The 16045-nt window shown below is 52.0% G+C and overlaps 1 protein-coding gene across 1 annotated transcript; it reads left to right on the top strand.

Annotated features, from left to right (window-relative positions):
* Positions 1-633: 633 nt before the first annotated feature.
* Positions 634-5354, top strand: FOXE1 (forkhead box E1). Its single transcript, XM_066367590.1, has one exon. It carries the CDS (start codon positions 777-779, stop codon positions 1899-1901), a length of 1125 nt encoding a protein of 374 aa, XP_066223687.1. The 5' UTR covers positions 634-776; the 3' UTR covers positions 1902-5354.
* Positions 5355-16045: the final 10691 nt, after the last annotated feature.

Genomic DNA, 16045 nt, shown 5'->3' with positions numbered 1-16045 from the left:
CCAGGAGGCGGGCAGTCGGGGGGCGGGCGGGGAACGGGCACCGCCCCAAGCTTCCTGGCGCCTTTAAGGAGAAGAAGCCGGTGGAGGGAGGAGCCGGTCCGGGTTTGTGCCGGGGAGAGCCTCGCCAGCGGTCTCGGCGGTGGAGGCCAGCGCTGCGGAGAGGGAGTAGCCGGCTGCCCCGCCTGCCCCGCGTCGTGACCTCGACGCCGGCACCTAGCTTCCCTGACCTCCTCGCCACCTGCAGCTGGCCTCTGGGTGCAGTCTAGGCGGCCCCCACCAGAGGACACACGCCGTCACTAACTGCCCTTTCTTCTGGCCTTCAGGTACAAAGCACGACTTCGACGGTTACCCTCAGATCCGCGGGAAACCCAGACCAGCTGCAAGCACCCCCCCCCCGGGACCACTTCCGGACCCCTTGACCACCTGGCACCAGCGCGCAGAGGACCCTTCAGCTCGCGACGGGGGCCTGTCCCGTTCCCAATACGACTGCCGCCCCCTGGCCTCAGGCTCCAGAGCACGAGCAGAGCCGTCGGTGGGCGGGACACTCCTGAACCTCTGTCCCTACCGAGCCAGCCCGGAAACCGCGGGTGCCAAGCCTCCAAGGCGCCCCCACCGGGGAAACTGCGCGCCCAGTGTCAGCCCGCGAGGACCCCCTGCGCTCTCCGCGGAGGGGTGCAGCGTCGGTCCCAGTGACCCGGCGTGCAGGGTCCGCGGTGCGCAGGTCCGCCCCCCATCCTCGACAGAAGCCGGCGGCGAGGACGCGGGACGGCTGCACCATGACGGCCGAGAGCGGGCCGCCGCCGCCGCCGCCGCAGCCGGAGGCACTGGCGACCGTGAAGGAGGAGCGCGGTGAGGCCGGGGCCGGGGTCCCCGCAGAGGCAGCGGGCCGGGGCGCCGGCGGCCGGCGGCGGAAGCGCCCCCTGCAGCGCGGGAAGCCGCCCTACAGCTACATCGCGCTCATCGCCATGGCCATCGCGCACGCGCCGGAGCGCCGCCTCACGCTGGGCGGCATCTACAAGTTCATCACCGAGCGTTTCCCCTTCTACCGCGACAACCCCAAAAAGTGGCAGAACAGCATCCGCCACAACCTCACCCTCAATGACTGCTTCCTCAAGATCCCGCGCGAGGCTGGCCGGCCGGGAAAGGGCAACTACTGGGCGCTCGACCCCAACGCCGAGGACATGTTCGAGAGCGGCAGCTTCCTGCGCCGCCGCAAGCGCTTCAAACGCTCGGACCTCTCCACGTACCCGGCCTACATGCACGACGCCGCCGCCGCCGCCGCCGCTGCCGCCGCCGCCGCCGCCGCCGCTGCCGCCATCTTCCCGGGCGCGGTGCCGGCCGCGCGCCCGCCCTACCCGGGCGCCGTCTATGCGGGCTACCCCCCGCCGTCGCTCGCCGCGCCGCCCCCCGTCTACTACCCGGCTGCGTCGCCAGGCCCGTGCCGTGTCTTTGGCCTGGTGCCTGAGCGGCCGCTCAGCCCAGAGCTGGGCCCCGCGCCGTCGGGACCCGCCGGTTCCTGCGCCTTTGCATCGGCCAGCGCCTCTGCCACTACCACCGGCTACCAGCCCGCGGGCTGTGCGGGAGCCCGACCTGCCAACCCCTCCGCCTATGCGGCCGCCTACGCGGGCCCAGACGGCGCATACCCGCAAGGGGCCAGCAGCGCCCTCTTCGCGGCTGCCGGTCGGCTGGCGGTGCCCGCCTCGCCCCCGGCGGGTGGCAGCAGTGGCGGCGTCGAGACTGCTGTGGACCTCTATGGGCGCACCTCGCCCGGCCAGTTTGGAGCGCTGGGCCCCTGCTACAATCCTGGTGGGCAGCTCGGAGGGGGCAGTGCAGGTGCCTACCATGCTCGCCATATGGCCGCCTATCCTGGCGGGGTGGATCGTTTTGTGTCCGCGATGTGAGCTGAGCATACAGTCGAAAATTCATAGATGCCTCGGCTGTTTACACGAACAAAGTATCCCCGAGATCTGAGAACAGGACTGGAGAGAGGGCCGCATTAAGAGCCACACAGAAGAGACGTGGGCAAAAGAGACGCAGCCATCAAGTGCATGGCTTACACATCTGGTTCACTTTGTTAATGGGAGGAAGTGGGGAGACGCAGCCTCAACCCACGAACTGAGACAAAGGACCCTCAATCGTGAAGCCCCAAAGAACATGCCTTTCAGGGGGCGCAGCGTAGTGTCTGCACCAGACTCTAGGATCCGAATTGTGGGGAATTACCTGACTCCACTCTTCCCTGTACCGCGGGAAACTGGGACCTTTTAACACGGGTTCGGTCTTTTGTGCCTTTGACAATGTTACTGCAATAAAAGTCTCCAATAGCGCCTTCTTAAGGTGAGGAAGACAAGTTTGCAAGAAGCAGGATTTTGTTGGGGGTGTTATGTTTTGTTTTAATTGGAGAAATCGCCCTGCTTCTCGTGGTCTGGGGCTAGTTTTTCCTGCCTCTGAGAGTGGTAGACCCGGCGGCTCTGAGTCTGGACTATGCCTCAGCTCCACGGTGTGACCCTGTCCCATCAACCCATACCTCCAAGTTTCCTCATCTGTTATACAAGAGGGCTGCAGGATTCAACCCCCCATATGATCCTTAAGGGCCCCATCATAGTGGATGCTATCCTGCATATTTGCCAGCATCCGTGGGCCACCCAGGGCCTAAACTAACCCTACTCTAGGAAATGAGAAGGGAGCTCATGGCAAGCGTCTAATCTAAAGTCTCTGGATTAGCTCCAGGCAATGATTATATAACAATTTCTTGAATCTTTGAGCATGATATGCTGATCATTTGGCAGCTGTTTAATCTGGGTCCTAAATATGGTTTTCCAAGGAGACAGGTAGAAATACATTTGTCTGTTGTCCACTCTTTCTTTTCATCAAGCAGCCCTGGATCCAGCGGGTGAACTAAAGTTCAACGAGATGATAAGGATTCAGGGAACCTATTGGTGACATCCTTCAGTTTATAGGATTGGCTGTTACATCCGGGCACCCTCTGCCATACCTCGGCAGTCTCCCCATGCAAAAAGGAAAGTGAAAAATTAATGGCGTTGGTTAGGGCAGTGAGCTTTAGAAAGAAACTGAGCTTCTAATTTTGTTTTTTATCTGTTTGTTTTAAGCAGCAAGCTAACCAAAAGCAGAAAATCCAACAACTTTCCAGCTTTCTCTTGAGAAATCATCTAAGTTTCTATTCTGGAGCAAAAATGTCCACTGTTAACTATTTCAGAGGCTCAGCACAGCTTTCAGATAAACCTGAGTGTTCAGATGAACTTTTAATAAAAAGAAAACAACCAACAACACTTTTGAGCAACTGAGTTCTGGCAAGAGAAACTCAGCCTCTTTCTGGGCATTAACTTGCTAGGGAAGGGTGGGGGGTATGTGAGGAAGATGCCCGACCGAAAACCACTGGTACTTACTTTAACTTGGGGGATTGTGCGGTACCAGTCATAGACATGTGAATGTGATTCAGTCCAGGCGGGTATTTGTCTAATTAAGTGTTGTCCAATAGAAATACAATGCAAGCTACTTGTGTAATTTAAGTTTTTCTAGTAGTCACATTAACAAAATAAAAAAGGAAGATTAATAATATTTTGTACTTAACCCAAGACATCCAAACTATCTTTCAACGTATAATCAATATAAAAATTGTTGAGATTTTTTTTTTCATATTAACTTTTTTTTTCATATACACTCCAAAATCTGGAGTGTATTTTACACTTACAGCTCATCTAAATTTGGACTAGCCATATGCCAGGTGCTCCATAGTAGGGTGACCGAGGGCGTCTGTACTGGACAGTACAGGTCTAGATGCTGGTCCTAACTGCCGTGGTGGTAAATGGCCACCTGGAAGCAGAAAGCAGCTGGAGCGCTGACCCTGCTGTCAGTGGGGCCGGGTTCAGGTCCCAGCCTTGTAACCCTAGAGAGTTCCAGGCGTTGGGCGTCATCCCCATACGGATGCTTGCTGGTGGTTCTCAGTGCACAGCGAGGCAGGCGGGCTCTCCGCGCAGAGGGCAGGATGTCTCGACTAGTTGGCGGTGGACCCGAACTGGACAGCCCTCCACCCAGGGGTGTTATCTTTGGCTGGTACCAGCCCAGCCAGGGGATTTGGTCTGGAAAAGGATGGTCTCTGCGCCCTGTTAATACAGGAGTGCACCCTTTCTCTTTTTTAAATTTCAAAGTCGAGTGCTTTTACAAGGCCATTAACCTTAAGACAGTCTCTTCTCTAGTGTCATTTGTGAGTGGGAATGTGTGACCACTACCTCAGAGAGTCCTCATAAAGTTAAACAAGACAGAAGAGGTGGAAAACCTCTTTTTGTAAACTGGCACATGAGGGAGAAAAGGCTTTAAAATAAAAAAGCGCCCCCTTATCCCGCAGCCTTCAGACTGGAGCATCACGATAGAGCCCCGGGAGCAAGAAAGATGGGGTGGGCAAGTGCGCGCGTCTGTGCCCCGCACGCTCCTCGACAGCTGGGACGACCGTGAGCTTGTGCCAAAGAGCGAGGGTCAGTGCCCAGAAAGAGAGCCCGCGGTGAGGAGGGAACTGGGCGTGGCGAGCGGACACCGGGAGAGACGAGGGGACCCGCGAGTTTGGGGATCAAGGCGTTGACAGAGCGTCGGCCCTCTCAGCCTCTCGCGGGCTGGCGACACGCAGAGCTCGCCTCCCACCCGGGCCTGGCCGGAGCAGACGCAGCGCAGGCGAGTGAGCGCCGCTCTGGCTTCCGCGTGAATGTAGGATCTTGAGAACGTTTACTGCAGTGTCTCGGAACATTCCAACTCCAAGACTCCCCAAACCGTGGAACAGGGCCTCTTGGTGCCCCATCTAGGGGCTCCAGGGACGGGAGGTGGGTTTCTTTTTGTTTTTCTTCTTCTTCCTATTATGAAGCCAGAAAAATCGTTCGCCCCTCTCTGGGCCCTGCACCCCAGCGTCGTGTGCAGGCGCCCCCGGGCCCTGGATAATTAGATGCCTTCTTACCTAATTGCCCAAGGCTCGTTAGAATTCGCCCCAGAGCTGTAACATTTATTTTCTTTCAAATTAACTTTGCTTGCAATTAAGCTTAGGAAACCGACAACTAAAGCAGATTGGCCCGAGGTCGTTTACTACGAAAACGGATTAGGGCACTTTCTTCCCAGTTTCAGGGGAAAGATTCCAGTTTTGACAGCAGAGGTTGAAGGGGCGCAGGAAGCTGCTCGCGGAGGGTGTTGATGGGGAAAGTGCTGGCGCTCCTCCTCATCTTGGTGATTCGTGTGCCCAGAAGAGCAAGGGTAACTTTGCTGAAGGGAATTCCAGAGGTTTTAACTGAACTAAACACTTGTGACACGAAGTAGCTATATGTAGTTACAGTTTACTCAGCGCATTCATAAACATAATCTCATTTACTATGAACCTTGTAAGAATTTTCTTTTATTAAAATGAATTTTCTTCTTAATACAAATTGGAACATGTTTATTTTTTTTAAGCTAGGGGAAAAAACCTCAAAGGAACCCATGGTTCACCCAGAGAAAACACAGCAGACACTTCAGTGAGTATTTTTTCTCGTTTTCCTTTTTGCTATGTAGGAGGCCTGAGCAGGAACTTTGTCACTGAAATGCTGTGAGATTTTTTTAATAACTTTTTTTATTTTTCCATCACAGTTGAAATGCTGTGAGATCTTGAACAAGTTCCTTCCTGCACAGGGTAGGATCCAGGTCCCCCTTCACCCTCACATTCTCTAACTCCTCCTCTTGGTTATTGGAGTCTAGGATGCACTTCTCCAAGGGCCAGAAGCGAGGCCTGGAGAGGGGCTCAGAGCTGAGGCATGCCCTCCCAGCCATTTACCCAGAGACTGAGGCCCGGAGGCCTGTAACTCTAAGTGTGGGCCCCAGACCAGCTGTGTGGGCATCCCCTGGGAGCTGGTTAGCCGTGCAGACTCTCAGGCCCCACCCCAGATCTACTGGACCAGAACCTGCATTTCAACAAGCCCCTCGGGTGATGCATGTGCTCTAGGCAAAGAGGCAGAACTTTAGAGAAATAGAGTAAAAATGTGTTATGTTGTTGAGATAAGAGATGCAGAATAACTTCCAGGAGCGTCCTGTTTCTGACCAAGAACCGTGAGACAGTGCTATCTTGTGGCTTTGTCTGCACAGAGAGAGGGGACAGGGCGCGAGTGGAGCTCTCCACCTTCCTCCCTAGGTGTGCTTTCTGAGCCTTGGGACCCTAGCCCTCAGAATGCATCTCACCTCATATTCCCAGCCTTGCGGTGACTGTGAATGCCATTTATTGAAAGTATATCTAAAGGCATCTTGAAAGCTGGGTGCCAGTTAAAGCCAGGGCAGGAATCCAGGCTCCCGAGGCATTCTGGGACCTGGAGTTCTGGCCTTCCTACCCTCCCTAAGCAGCAGCCATTTGCCCAAGCGTGGAATAAACTTGGCCTTTGGTCCTTCAGCTCCAGCCCCAAGTCCGGGGTAGTCGGGGGCTTAGGAGAAAATGAAGCTCTCTTCTCAGGACACAATAGCCAGCCAGAAGGGGCCCGCCCCTGGTCCGTCTGGGCTGGCTGAGGGGTCCTCTGCTAGAGCATTTGAAGTTCCCCTCGGACTACCCCAAATCCTGCGCACCCAAAGGAGTCCTTCCCTCCCCCAAATACACACACCTTTCTGGGAAACTCAGTTTCTGTGTTTATTCTGTTCCTGAGAAGTGCTGACTCCTGGGCAGGGGTTGGCATGACAAGGTAACTGGGCGGGGGGTAGTGGAGAATGTCTCTAACTAAAAGCAGTTTAAACAGGGGAAATGTACCATGAAGAACTAGAGCCCAGATTAGGAAGCATTCTCCCCAGAATTACACAGCAATTCACTGGGGCTCCACGACTCTCATCTCAGTGCTCACATGAGTTCTCAGTAATAGGGACAAATAGGAATACCATGAGTGTGCGGAGAGCTTCTATAGGCTAAAGAAGGGGCACATGACTTACCCGAGCTCTAGTAGCTAAATCCCTCACCGGACTAGAACCTATGCCTCCCCCCAGGGAGGCTGCATTTGATTACCATCTTAATAGAAAGGCAACGTGGAAATGGAAGTAATCAGACAGGGACGGAGTGAAGGTGGAGGTTGGGGGTGCAGTGCAGCTTGGGGGAACTCCCTGATAGGGCCTCCACTGTGTGGATGGGTAAACTGAGCCTGGGACTGGGTTAACAAGGAGCTTAGAACAACCTAGAGTATGGGCAGTATGGGCTAGTGCTTCTCCGTCCAAACTGAGCAGCGAACTAAAGAAAAAATTGGGGTGAACAGGTGGGTTAAGAGGGAAGGATAGGAGGTCCTAATGAGTTTGCCACTGGTCTTGCCCTGACCCTGCCCCTCCCAGCAGGGCCCCTGGAGTGGCCCTCTGCTCCCAGGAGAGGAGGACTGCTTCCTAGAGCTCCTGGCCCTCTGTCAGCCCTGCAACCTCTCTTCTGAGAGCCGAGGCTCCGCTTTCCAGCTCAGTCCTGAAGGGTTAACTAGATGCAAAAGCACGGAGTCAGGGATCAACTGTCAGCCCCTCCCAGATGAGGAAGGGATTGGGAAGCTGGAATCAGGGTGGATCTCAGCTTTGTTGTAAAGAACCAGCTTATCTCGCTATCTGAGTGTGGGCAGAACAGAACCCCAGCCATGGTTTTTCAGGCATGGAGGCACTCAGCAATGAGATAAAGTGTGAGAACCACAGCCTCGCAGAGCCTCCTTTCCCTCTCTGTCAGTCCCAGCGGTTCTCCTGCCTCCTCCCTCCACTTTGCCCCACGGCCACTCTCTGAAGCTGAGCTCAGGCCTAGGGAGCAGCTCCCTGCCATCTGCAGCAGAAAACCCAACCTCCTCACCGGGCACTCAGGGCCCTCCTCCATGACCCCCATGCCAACCCTGTTCCCAGCCTCATCTCCCACAGCTGCCTTTCCTGTGCTCCTAGACTCCAGCCAACTGCTATTCCCCAGACATCACCCTGTGTTCTTGTCACCATGAGCTTGCTCTGACCATTACCCCTCCAGGAAGCACCTAACCCCACCTTGTACCTCCAAGGCTCCCCAGTGGGAGGCTTCACCCTCTCTCTCCTGAATCCCAGCAGCAGCCTCCTAACAGAGCTCCCTGTCGCCTCCACCCCTCCCCTCAGTCAGTTATCCCCACACAGCAGCCAGTGTGACCCACTCAGACACAAGCAGAATGGACCTTGTCACTCTCTCACAGAGGTCCAGACCTCAGGACCAAGGAGCAAGACGTGGAGCCTGGCACGTCTGTGGGCAGCCCTGGGAAGGGTTTCTTGCATGGGGAGAAAAGTGTATTTATTATGAACCTTTTCAAAGTTTCCCCCTCCATGTAACACTTCCCTTTCACCTTAAATTTTCACCAGAGCCTCATACAACTACTCATCTGTGGATGAAGTGGGGTCCGCTCACATTCTCCCTGCACCGCTGCTCAAAAGGAAGAACAATGTCCTATCATGGGGACTGGACACACGGGCTTGATGGCAGAGCTGACAGTGACCAAATGGAGCATACTGAGGACAACAGTACAGTGGGTGACTCTGAACAGAAATAAAACATCCCACCCTCCTCCTGGCGTATTCAAGAAGGTGTGCAGACACTGCCAGTTGTCCCTCTGAGGTCTTCTCCCCTTCTACTCTGCTCACAAGGCCCTGGTTTGTCCAAGTTTCAGTTGGTCATATGTTTCAGGAGGAGTGTTACCCCGTGGGAGACCCCTGGCTCAGTCTGAACTTGTCCAGGGAAACATGGTGATGATTCCATCACTCTGGCCAGTGATTATTTAGAAATGGGCATAGGATACTTTCCAGGCCACTGAGACATCCAGAAAGTCTGCTGGAGTCTTCTGGGAAGTGTTTCTTTGTTCTCACAAAGAGATGGGGGAAGAGAAATGCTCTTTTCTTGCTCTGAATGTTGTTGGAGCCTGGAGCCCGGGAGTGTGCAGCCATGTTGGACCGGAGGGTGCCAGCCTCGGAGAACACACCAACCTGCTGAGGGTGGCAGAGCAGAAAGCTGGGAGAGCCTGGGTGCCCGATGCCATCCCTGAGCTGCTGGAGGAAGCAGCCCCTGGACCATTCATTATACCTGTGGGCCCCTGTTGTTAAATTAAAGGCAACAAATATCCTCCCAGTTTGAGCCTCTCTTCTTTGAGCTGTTACTTTCAGCCAAATGCATGCTGACACAGAAGATGACCCTTACGGGGAAGGGAAAAGACTGATCTTGGTTTATTCCCTTTGATATTTCCTTTGCCATTTTTATAAATAAATACGCGGCTGAAAGGTTACTAGTCTGATCTTTCATTTAACAGAAGGAGAAACCGAGGCCCGGGGAAGGTAACTTTCCACGGCTGCACAGTGAGCTACCCTCTGAGACCCCATCCAGGGCTCTCCTGTCACACCACTTCTCTGCCTCAGCTTCAGGTGACTCAGCAGTGGCACAGCTGACTAATCATAATCCTGACATCATCAAAGAGCGGCTGCGCGCAGGGCGCACCAAGCACTTCCACGTGTTATCGTTTGGATCCTTACAACTGCCCAGAGACAAAGCAGGTTCCAGCTGCACTTTTTCAGATGAGGAAACTGAAGTCTAAAAAGAGAGGACAAGCTCAAGGTCACACGGTCTTTGCATGGAAGGGACTCAACCCAGATGTAACAAAGTCCACAGCAAAATGAATCTGAGGATTTTCCTCCCTGCATCTGGGAATCAGGAGGCTTGCGTGTCTGTTTTGACGTGCTGCAGGGAAATCCTCTCTCTTTGGCCTCTGATTGGGGTGGATCCTCCACATGCCCCGCACTGATCTCCACGGGGCATGTGAGGTTTAAAGATAATGTTCTGAAGTGTGTAGAGCTGGTAGCTTCAGATCATACAAAGTAGGATGGTTCGTTCCAAAGGTGAAGGAGTGTGACTGCTGCTTAGGACAAGACCATCATGGGACCATGCTTCCTGTCACGCCACCCCGACCCTCCCGGCTTCTGCCAGCATTGGTCCCACCAAGGCAGAAGCTGCAGGAGCGGGCCTGTAGGTTACAGAACACCTGGGAGAGGCTGTGGGCAGCTGGGTAATTTCCAAATTAATTGTAGGAGAAACCTAACAAAACAATCTGCAGGCTAAGCGTCCTGGGAGCCCTGCCGTGAGACTGACAGCCTGGAATCCAGCAAGTACAATGCTGCCAACCACAGACGGGAGGGCCCTTCCTCCTTGGGAGAGGAGGGCTGACTTCCTTCCAACAGGGGCCCGTCTGGGCCTGCAGCCGCCTGATAGGAGAGCAAAACCCCAGAACTGCAACAGTCTTTCCACCCAAATCCCAAACTACAATGAATATAAACAGCCTTCCTGAAACACTAATGCACGCTGGCTGGCCCAGGGAGTTAAATGCCCTGGCAGACACCTCACTTCTTTGCAAGGGGCTTTCAGGTTTCATTTTGAAGATTTCCTCCTGAATGTATAGTAGGGAAACCTGAGCTGTCTCACTGACCTAGAGACTACACACATGCACGAAATGAACCTGGAGTCTATGACATATTATTAATAAAGGTCAAATCCTACCTTTGTTTGGTTCATTCCTGTTTTCTGAGAGGTGCCTGCCTTTGTCAGAAAAGCACTGGTTCGAGTTCTAGGTCTGGTACCTGCGGAAGTCTCAGCCTCAACTTACCCAGCAGTAAAATGGGTATAACACTGCCTTCCCTCTCTAGGAACAACTGCAATGGCTAACATTCAGTGAACTATGTGGCAAGGACTGTTTAGTGTTTTTCAGTCTCTGGGAGGTAGTGACCACGAACTAGGAAATGGTGGGAGCAGAGTTTGAAGCTGGGCAGTTGAGCATCAGAACTTCTAAGTGACAACACTTTGCATCATGAGGCTCCTGGTTCTCAGAGAGGCACAAGGCTACAAGTCAAAACACTCAGGGCCTCACCCTCCACAGCTACTAACTTTATGTGTGCTCTTGGGTGAGCTCCTCACCTTTGGGAGTCTCATCTGCGCTGGGTGGGTGTGTGTGGCTAGGGGCGATCAAATGGTCTCCACGTCCCTTCAACGCAAAGTCTGGCGAGTCCGAGTCACTCTTCCCTGAACACTACCATGAGGGCAGGCTAGCATAATGTGAAAGTCTTTGTAAATTGTAGTGTGATCATTTATTTCCAAGGTCTCTTCCCAAAGTGAATGATATGGGGGCGGTTACTGCATTTACAGCATGGAGAACTGAAGCCCAAAGGACCCTACTCACCATCAGCAAGTAGGGTGCAGCCCACACTAGACTCCTGAGGCCAGACTCTGACCCGATGCTCTTGTTGTTACACTGTATGACGTTTTGCAAGTGACTGGATACCCACAGCATGTTACTAATCCAGGCATAACGCTGTGCCTGGCATCGTGCCTTGCCCGCAGTGGAGCTCACAGCAGGAAGATCTAGGAAAGTGGGTGGCTTGGCAGCAAGAAGTGGGAGAATGAACTCCCACCTTGGTTACTGGGCCTGGGTCCAGGGGGTCTTAGGACTAGCACCTACCCAGATCTGAGCCCAATCTGATCACATGCTCATGCCCATGGTGCCCAGGGATAGCCCTCTGTCCTATTATGGTCACCTTCTAGACATAGCCCTGGACTGATGTGCCTCATTACCCATCTGTCTCTCCTGCCTCCTCCATATAGTCACACAGTGTGGCGGCAGCTGCTGACACGGCTCCCAATGATCCCCCCTGCTATTCACAGCAGCCTGTGTAATGCCCTCCCACTGAGTGTGGGTTGGACCTCTAGGGACTTGCTTCTAATGAATATGGCAAAACTGATAACATGTCTGTTCTGTGATGAGGTTATAGGAGACTCTTAACTTCCACTTTACCAGCACCCCTCTCTCATTTGCTCTAATGAAGTAGGATGCCAAGTTGTAAGATGCTGTGTGGAGAGGCCTAGATGGTAAGGAACCATGGGCTTATGAGGAACTGAGCCCTTTGTCCAACAGGCCATAAGGAACAAATCCTGCTAGCAACCGCAAGAGTGAACTAGAAAGTGGAGCCTTCCTGGTCGCACCTTGAAACAGCCAGAACAGAAGGCCTGTGAGAGAATAACGCTGTTGTTTTAAGCCACTAAGTTTTGGGATACTGTTATGCAGCAGGAGACACAGAAAGCACTCTCACTTGTACCACAGTCTCTGGCCCAGATTAGCCAGAAAACACACACCAAACACACACTTCTGGTGGAAGATTTGGGGCCTTCTGTTATATCAGCAGAGACTCGTTGAAGGGACCTTGAAGCCTGGGCATTCCCAGCCTTCTGCACTCCTAATACTCAGAGGAACTGAAAATCCTGGAGAGCCCCCCTTCCCCGAGATGACAGGGCAGGAGAGCTGACCCTCAAGGAGCCTAGGCCTATGCTTAGTACCCCTGGGTATACAGCCAAGTGACATTGAGAGTCACTCCACTACTTCCACAAAGAGGACCCAAGTTTCACAATATCCAAATCTACCTTGTAGCCTTTGGAAAAAATGACCGCAGTATCAATAAATGCAGATTCAGTCCGTTTGGCCTTCACCTCTGACATTAATATTAGAATGAACTGCTCCCAAAAGGAAGCGAGTGACATGACTTACAAACTTAAGTGAGAGGCTTACCCGTGGAAACCTCAGCTAACCCCAATCTGGGCTGAGGTTCTTCTCGGAATGGAGACCGTGACTTCTGCTTCACGCTGTGTTTGGACATTGTCTGAGAGGCACAGTCCCTAACATTCCTTCTTCTGCGTATTGAGAGAAAATACTCCAAGAAGAATCCAAAATCTACCTGACCCCATGGTAAGATCTTTCTGACTGTGCCATAGAAAAATTATGCAAGATCTGCCATATTTTTAAGTAGGGCTGTAAGTTCAGAAAACAAACAGCACAGGGGCCAGCTAGGGAAGCCAGGATGGGCAGCAGCATGTGTGAAGATGGCTTAGCCAATGCTATGCTCACCATGAGTCAGAAGTGTCGTGAGGCTACCATAACAATTCATTTTATTTGAGGCTGCATGAGAAGAAGTAGAGTGCTCAGGGTAAGGAGCTGATGGCCCTGCCTGACTTTCCCTGTCCAGAGTGTTTAGATTGCCTCTGAGCTTCACATATTTTAAGGGAAACTGATGAACCGAAAAGTACTGTGAGAAGACAATCAGGATGTGGAAGGGGCTCCAACCCCTGTCCTGGGAGAAGCAGTTTGAAGAATTAGGCTTGTGTACCCCAAAGAAAGGCAGAGGCATTAAAAGGGGTCGGGGGAGGCGCAGCCGAGGCTCCATTGGAGCAAAGATGGCCCGGGCGCTGTGGATGGCTCCTTGGCCTCTGCCCCAGGCGCTAGAGTGGCTCTGGTTGAGGCAGAGCATCGCCCCCTGGTGGGCAGAGCCTCGCACCTGGTGGGCATGCCGGGTGGATCCCGGTCGGGCACATGCGGGAGTCTGTCTGACTGTCTCTCCCGTTTCCAGCTTCAGAAAAATACAAACAAAAAAAAAAAAAGGGAGGGTCGGGGGAGGAGGAGTGGGCTCATAGATAGAATTAATACTCTGCAGCATCAGACTTCAGTCAATAAAAAGAAGAAGTTTCAAATAGTCATAGGTGGTAGAAGCCAAAGGTAAAACTGGCTGCTTATGGCAATAATAAGCCCCCCATTCTGGAGGGATGGCCAAACAGAGCTAAAAAAGCAGATGGGAGGGTGCTGTAAAGGAGTCCATTCCCTGGATGGAGGTTGTATCCAAAAAGCATTTAGAGACTCTATGAGCACTAAGACCCTGCTATATCAGGATTTGTGTCTGGCTTTTGCCAGGATAAGTCAGCAGAACTTGTCAAGGAAACTCTAAAGTCTGTTCCTCCAGGTATATGTCCATTACATCTCAATGAAGCAGAATAAAACCCTGTTCCTTCAACCTTTTCCATTGCCATGAGAGTAACTATTCCCCTTACCCTACAAAAGGCACACACACTGTATCAAGGCGAAGGCCAGGGTCACACTGGCACTTTGAGGTGTGGGTACAGACATCTTGGTAGACAGAGCACTAGAACTTGTGCTTCCGTCAGCAGCGAGGGCCAAACACCTCTGAAGAACTTTCCAATGGAAACAACTAACATATCTACATAAAATGTCTTTTAAAACCATTGCTGAGGCTCTGGCCAGTTGGCTCAGCGTTAGAGCGTTGGCCTGGCGTGCGGGGCACCCGGGTTCGATTCCCGGCCAGGGCACATAGGAAAAGCGCCCATTTGCTTCTCCACCCCCCCCCCCCCTCCTTCCTCTCTCTCTCTTCCCCTCCCGCAGCCAAGGCTCCATTGGAGCAAAGATGGCCCGGGCGCTGGGGATGGCTCCTTGGCCTCTGCCCCAGGCGCTAGAGTGGCTCTGGTCGCCGCAGAGCGACGCCCCAGAGGGGCATAGCATCGCCCCCTGGTGGGCAGAGCGTTGCCCCTGGTGGGCGTGCCGGGTGGATCCCGGTGGGCGCATGCGGGAGTCTGTCTGACTGTCTCTCCCCGTTTCCAGCTTCAGAAAAAATACAAAAAAAAAACCAAAAACATTGCTGAGTGGGCAAGAATTTTTTTTTTTTTTTGAATCCACAGAAGCCCAAAATGAAATAAAGCAGAAATTCTGGTAGGTGAACAAGCCCTGAAGGCAGCTCTTGCCCTGAGGGCATTTGCCAAATCCCAGCCGAGCCCTTCTGCAGGCTTTGTGAGGGGCAGGAGACAGAATCCCAGCCAGCCCTTCTGCAGGCTTTGTGAGGGGCAGGAGACAGAGAGAAATCTAAGGTCTATTCTAGGGGAGTGCATAGGAGACATACAAAAGCTGAGATTCCCAAAGATATATACACTCAGGGAAGGATGAATGAAAATAAATTACACTTCCTTTTGCTTCAAACATCCCAGACTTGAAGCTGAAAAAGCTAGCAACCTGAAAACATCCAATTACAAAAAAGAATTTTAACTATCCCCCCCCTAATTTTCCTGGCTCGGATAAATCCACTTAAGAATTCTACCAAATTTTTAAAGAATTAACACTAGTTATACAATCCTTTCCCAAAAAAATAGAAGAGGAAGGACTATGTCCCAATTCATTTTATGAAGCTAATATTACCAAAACCAGATAGCCATATAAAACCCCCCAAAGGCGATAGACTAGTATTCTTCTTCCAGATTGCAGTTTGCCAGCTTCTCATTGTATCCTCATATGGTAGGACAAGGATGAGAGAGCTCTCTGGGGTCCTTTTGAAAGGTCACTAATATCATTCATGAAAGCTCCAATTTCATGACTAATGACCTCCCAAAGATGCTACACCACCTAATACCCTCACCTTGGGGTTAGAATTTCAACTTGTGAATTTTGAGGGGACAAAAACATTTAGCCTTGCCCTGGCCAGGTAGCTCAGTTAGTTAGAGCATCATCCCTATACACCACACTTGCTGGTTCAATCCCGGTCAGGGCACATACAAGAATCAACCAATGAGTGCATAAATAAGTGAACAAGGAATAGATGTTTCTTTATCTCCCTTCGTTTCTCTCTAAAATCAATCAATCAATCAGTCAATCAATCAATCAATAAAAACATTTAGCTCATTGCAAAGTGAGAGAAATTACACGGCCAATTTTTTATTTTATTTTATTTATTCATTTTAGAAAGGAGAGAGAGAGAGAGAGAGAGAGAGAGAGGAGAGAAGGGGGAGGAGCAGGAAGCATCAACTCCCATATGTGCCTTGACCAGGCAAGCCCAGGGTTTCAAACCAGCAACCTCAGCATTTCCAGGTCGACGCTTTATCCACTGCGCCACCACAGGTCAGGCATACACGGCCAATTTTAAGACTTCTTATGTTCCACAGTATCAAGACTGTGGTATTGGAAGGGAGACAGACTGCACCAATGAAGAAGAATAGAGAACCCAAAACCAATTATAATAATAAACCTCAACCTAAGTTTCAAAATTTATACAAAAATTACTTAAAATAGATTATGAACTTAACATAAAATGCAAAACTATAAAACTTTTAGAAAAAAATACATAGCGGTGATGGACGGAGACTTGACCTGGGGTGGTGAACAGATGATTGTGCACCTGAAACCTGTATAATTTTGTTAACCAGTGTCACCCTAATAAG

This window comes from Saccopteryx leptura, chromosome 2 (genome assembly GCF_036850995.1).
Source record: "Saccopteryx leptura isolate mSacLep1 chromosome 2, mSacLep1_pri_phased_curated, whole genome shotgun sequence".
Lineage (NCBI taxonomy): Eukaryota > Metazoa > Chordata > Mammalia > Chiroptera > Emballonuridae > Saccopteryx > Saccopteryx leptura.
Note: the sequence above shows the minus strand (reverse complement) of the source record. Positions and strands in the feature narration are given on the sequence as shown.

What these genes read in the sequence shown, in the direction of transcription:
- FOXE1 (XM_066367590.1), top strand. Translation starts at nt 777, where the DNA reads ATGACGGCCGAGAGCGGGCCGCCGCCGCCGCCGCCGCAGCCGGAGGCA.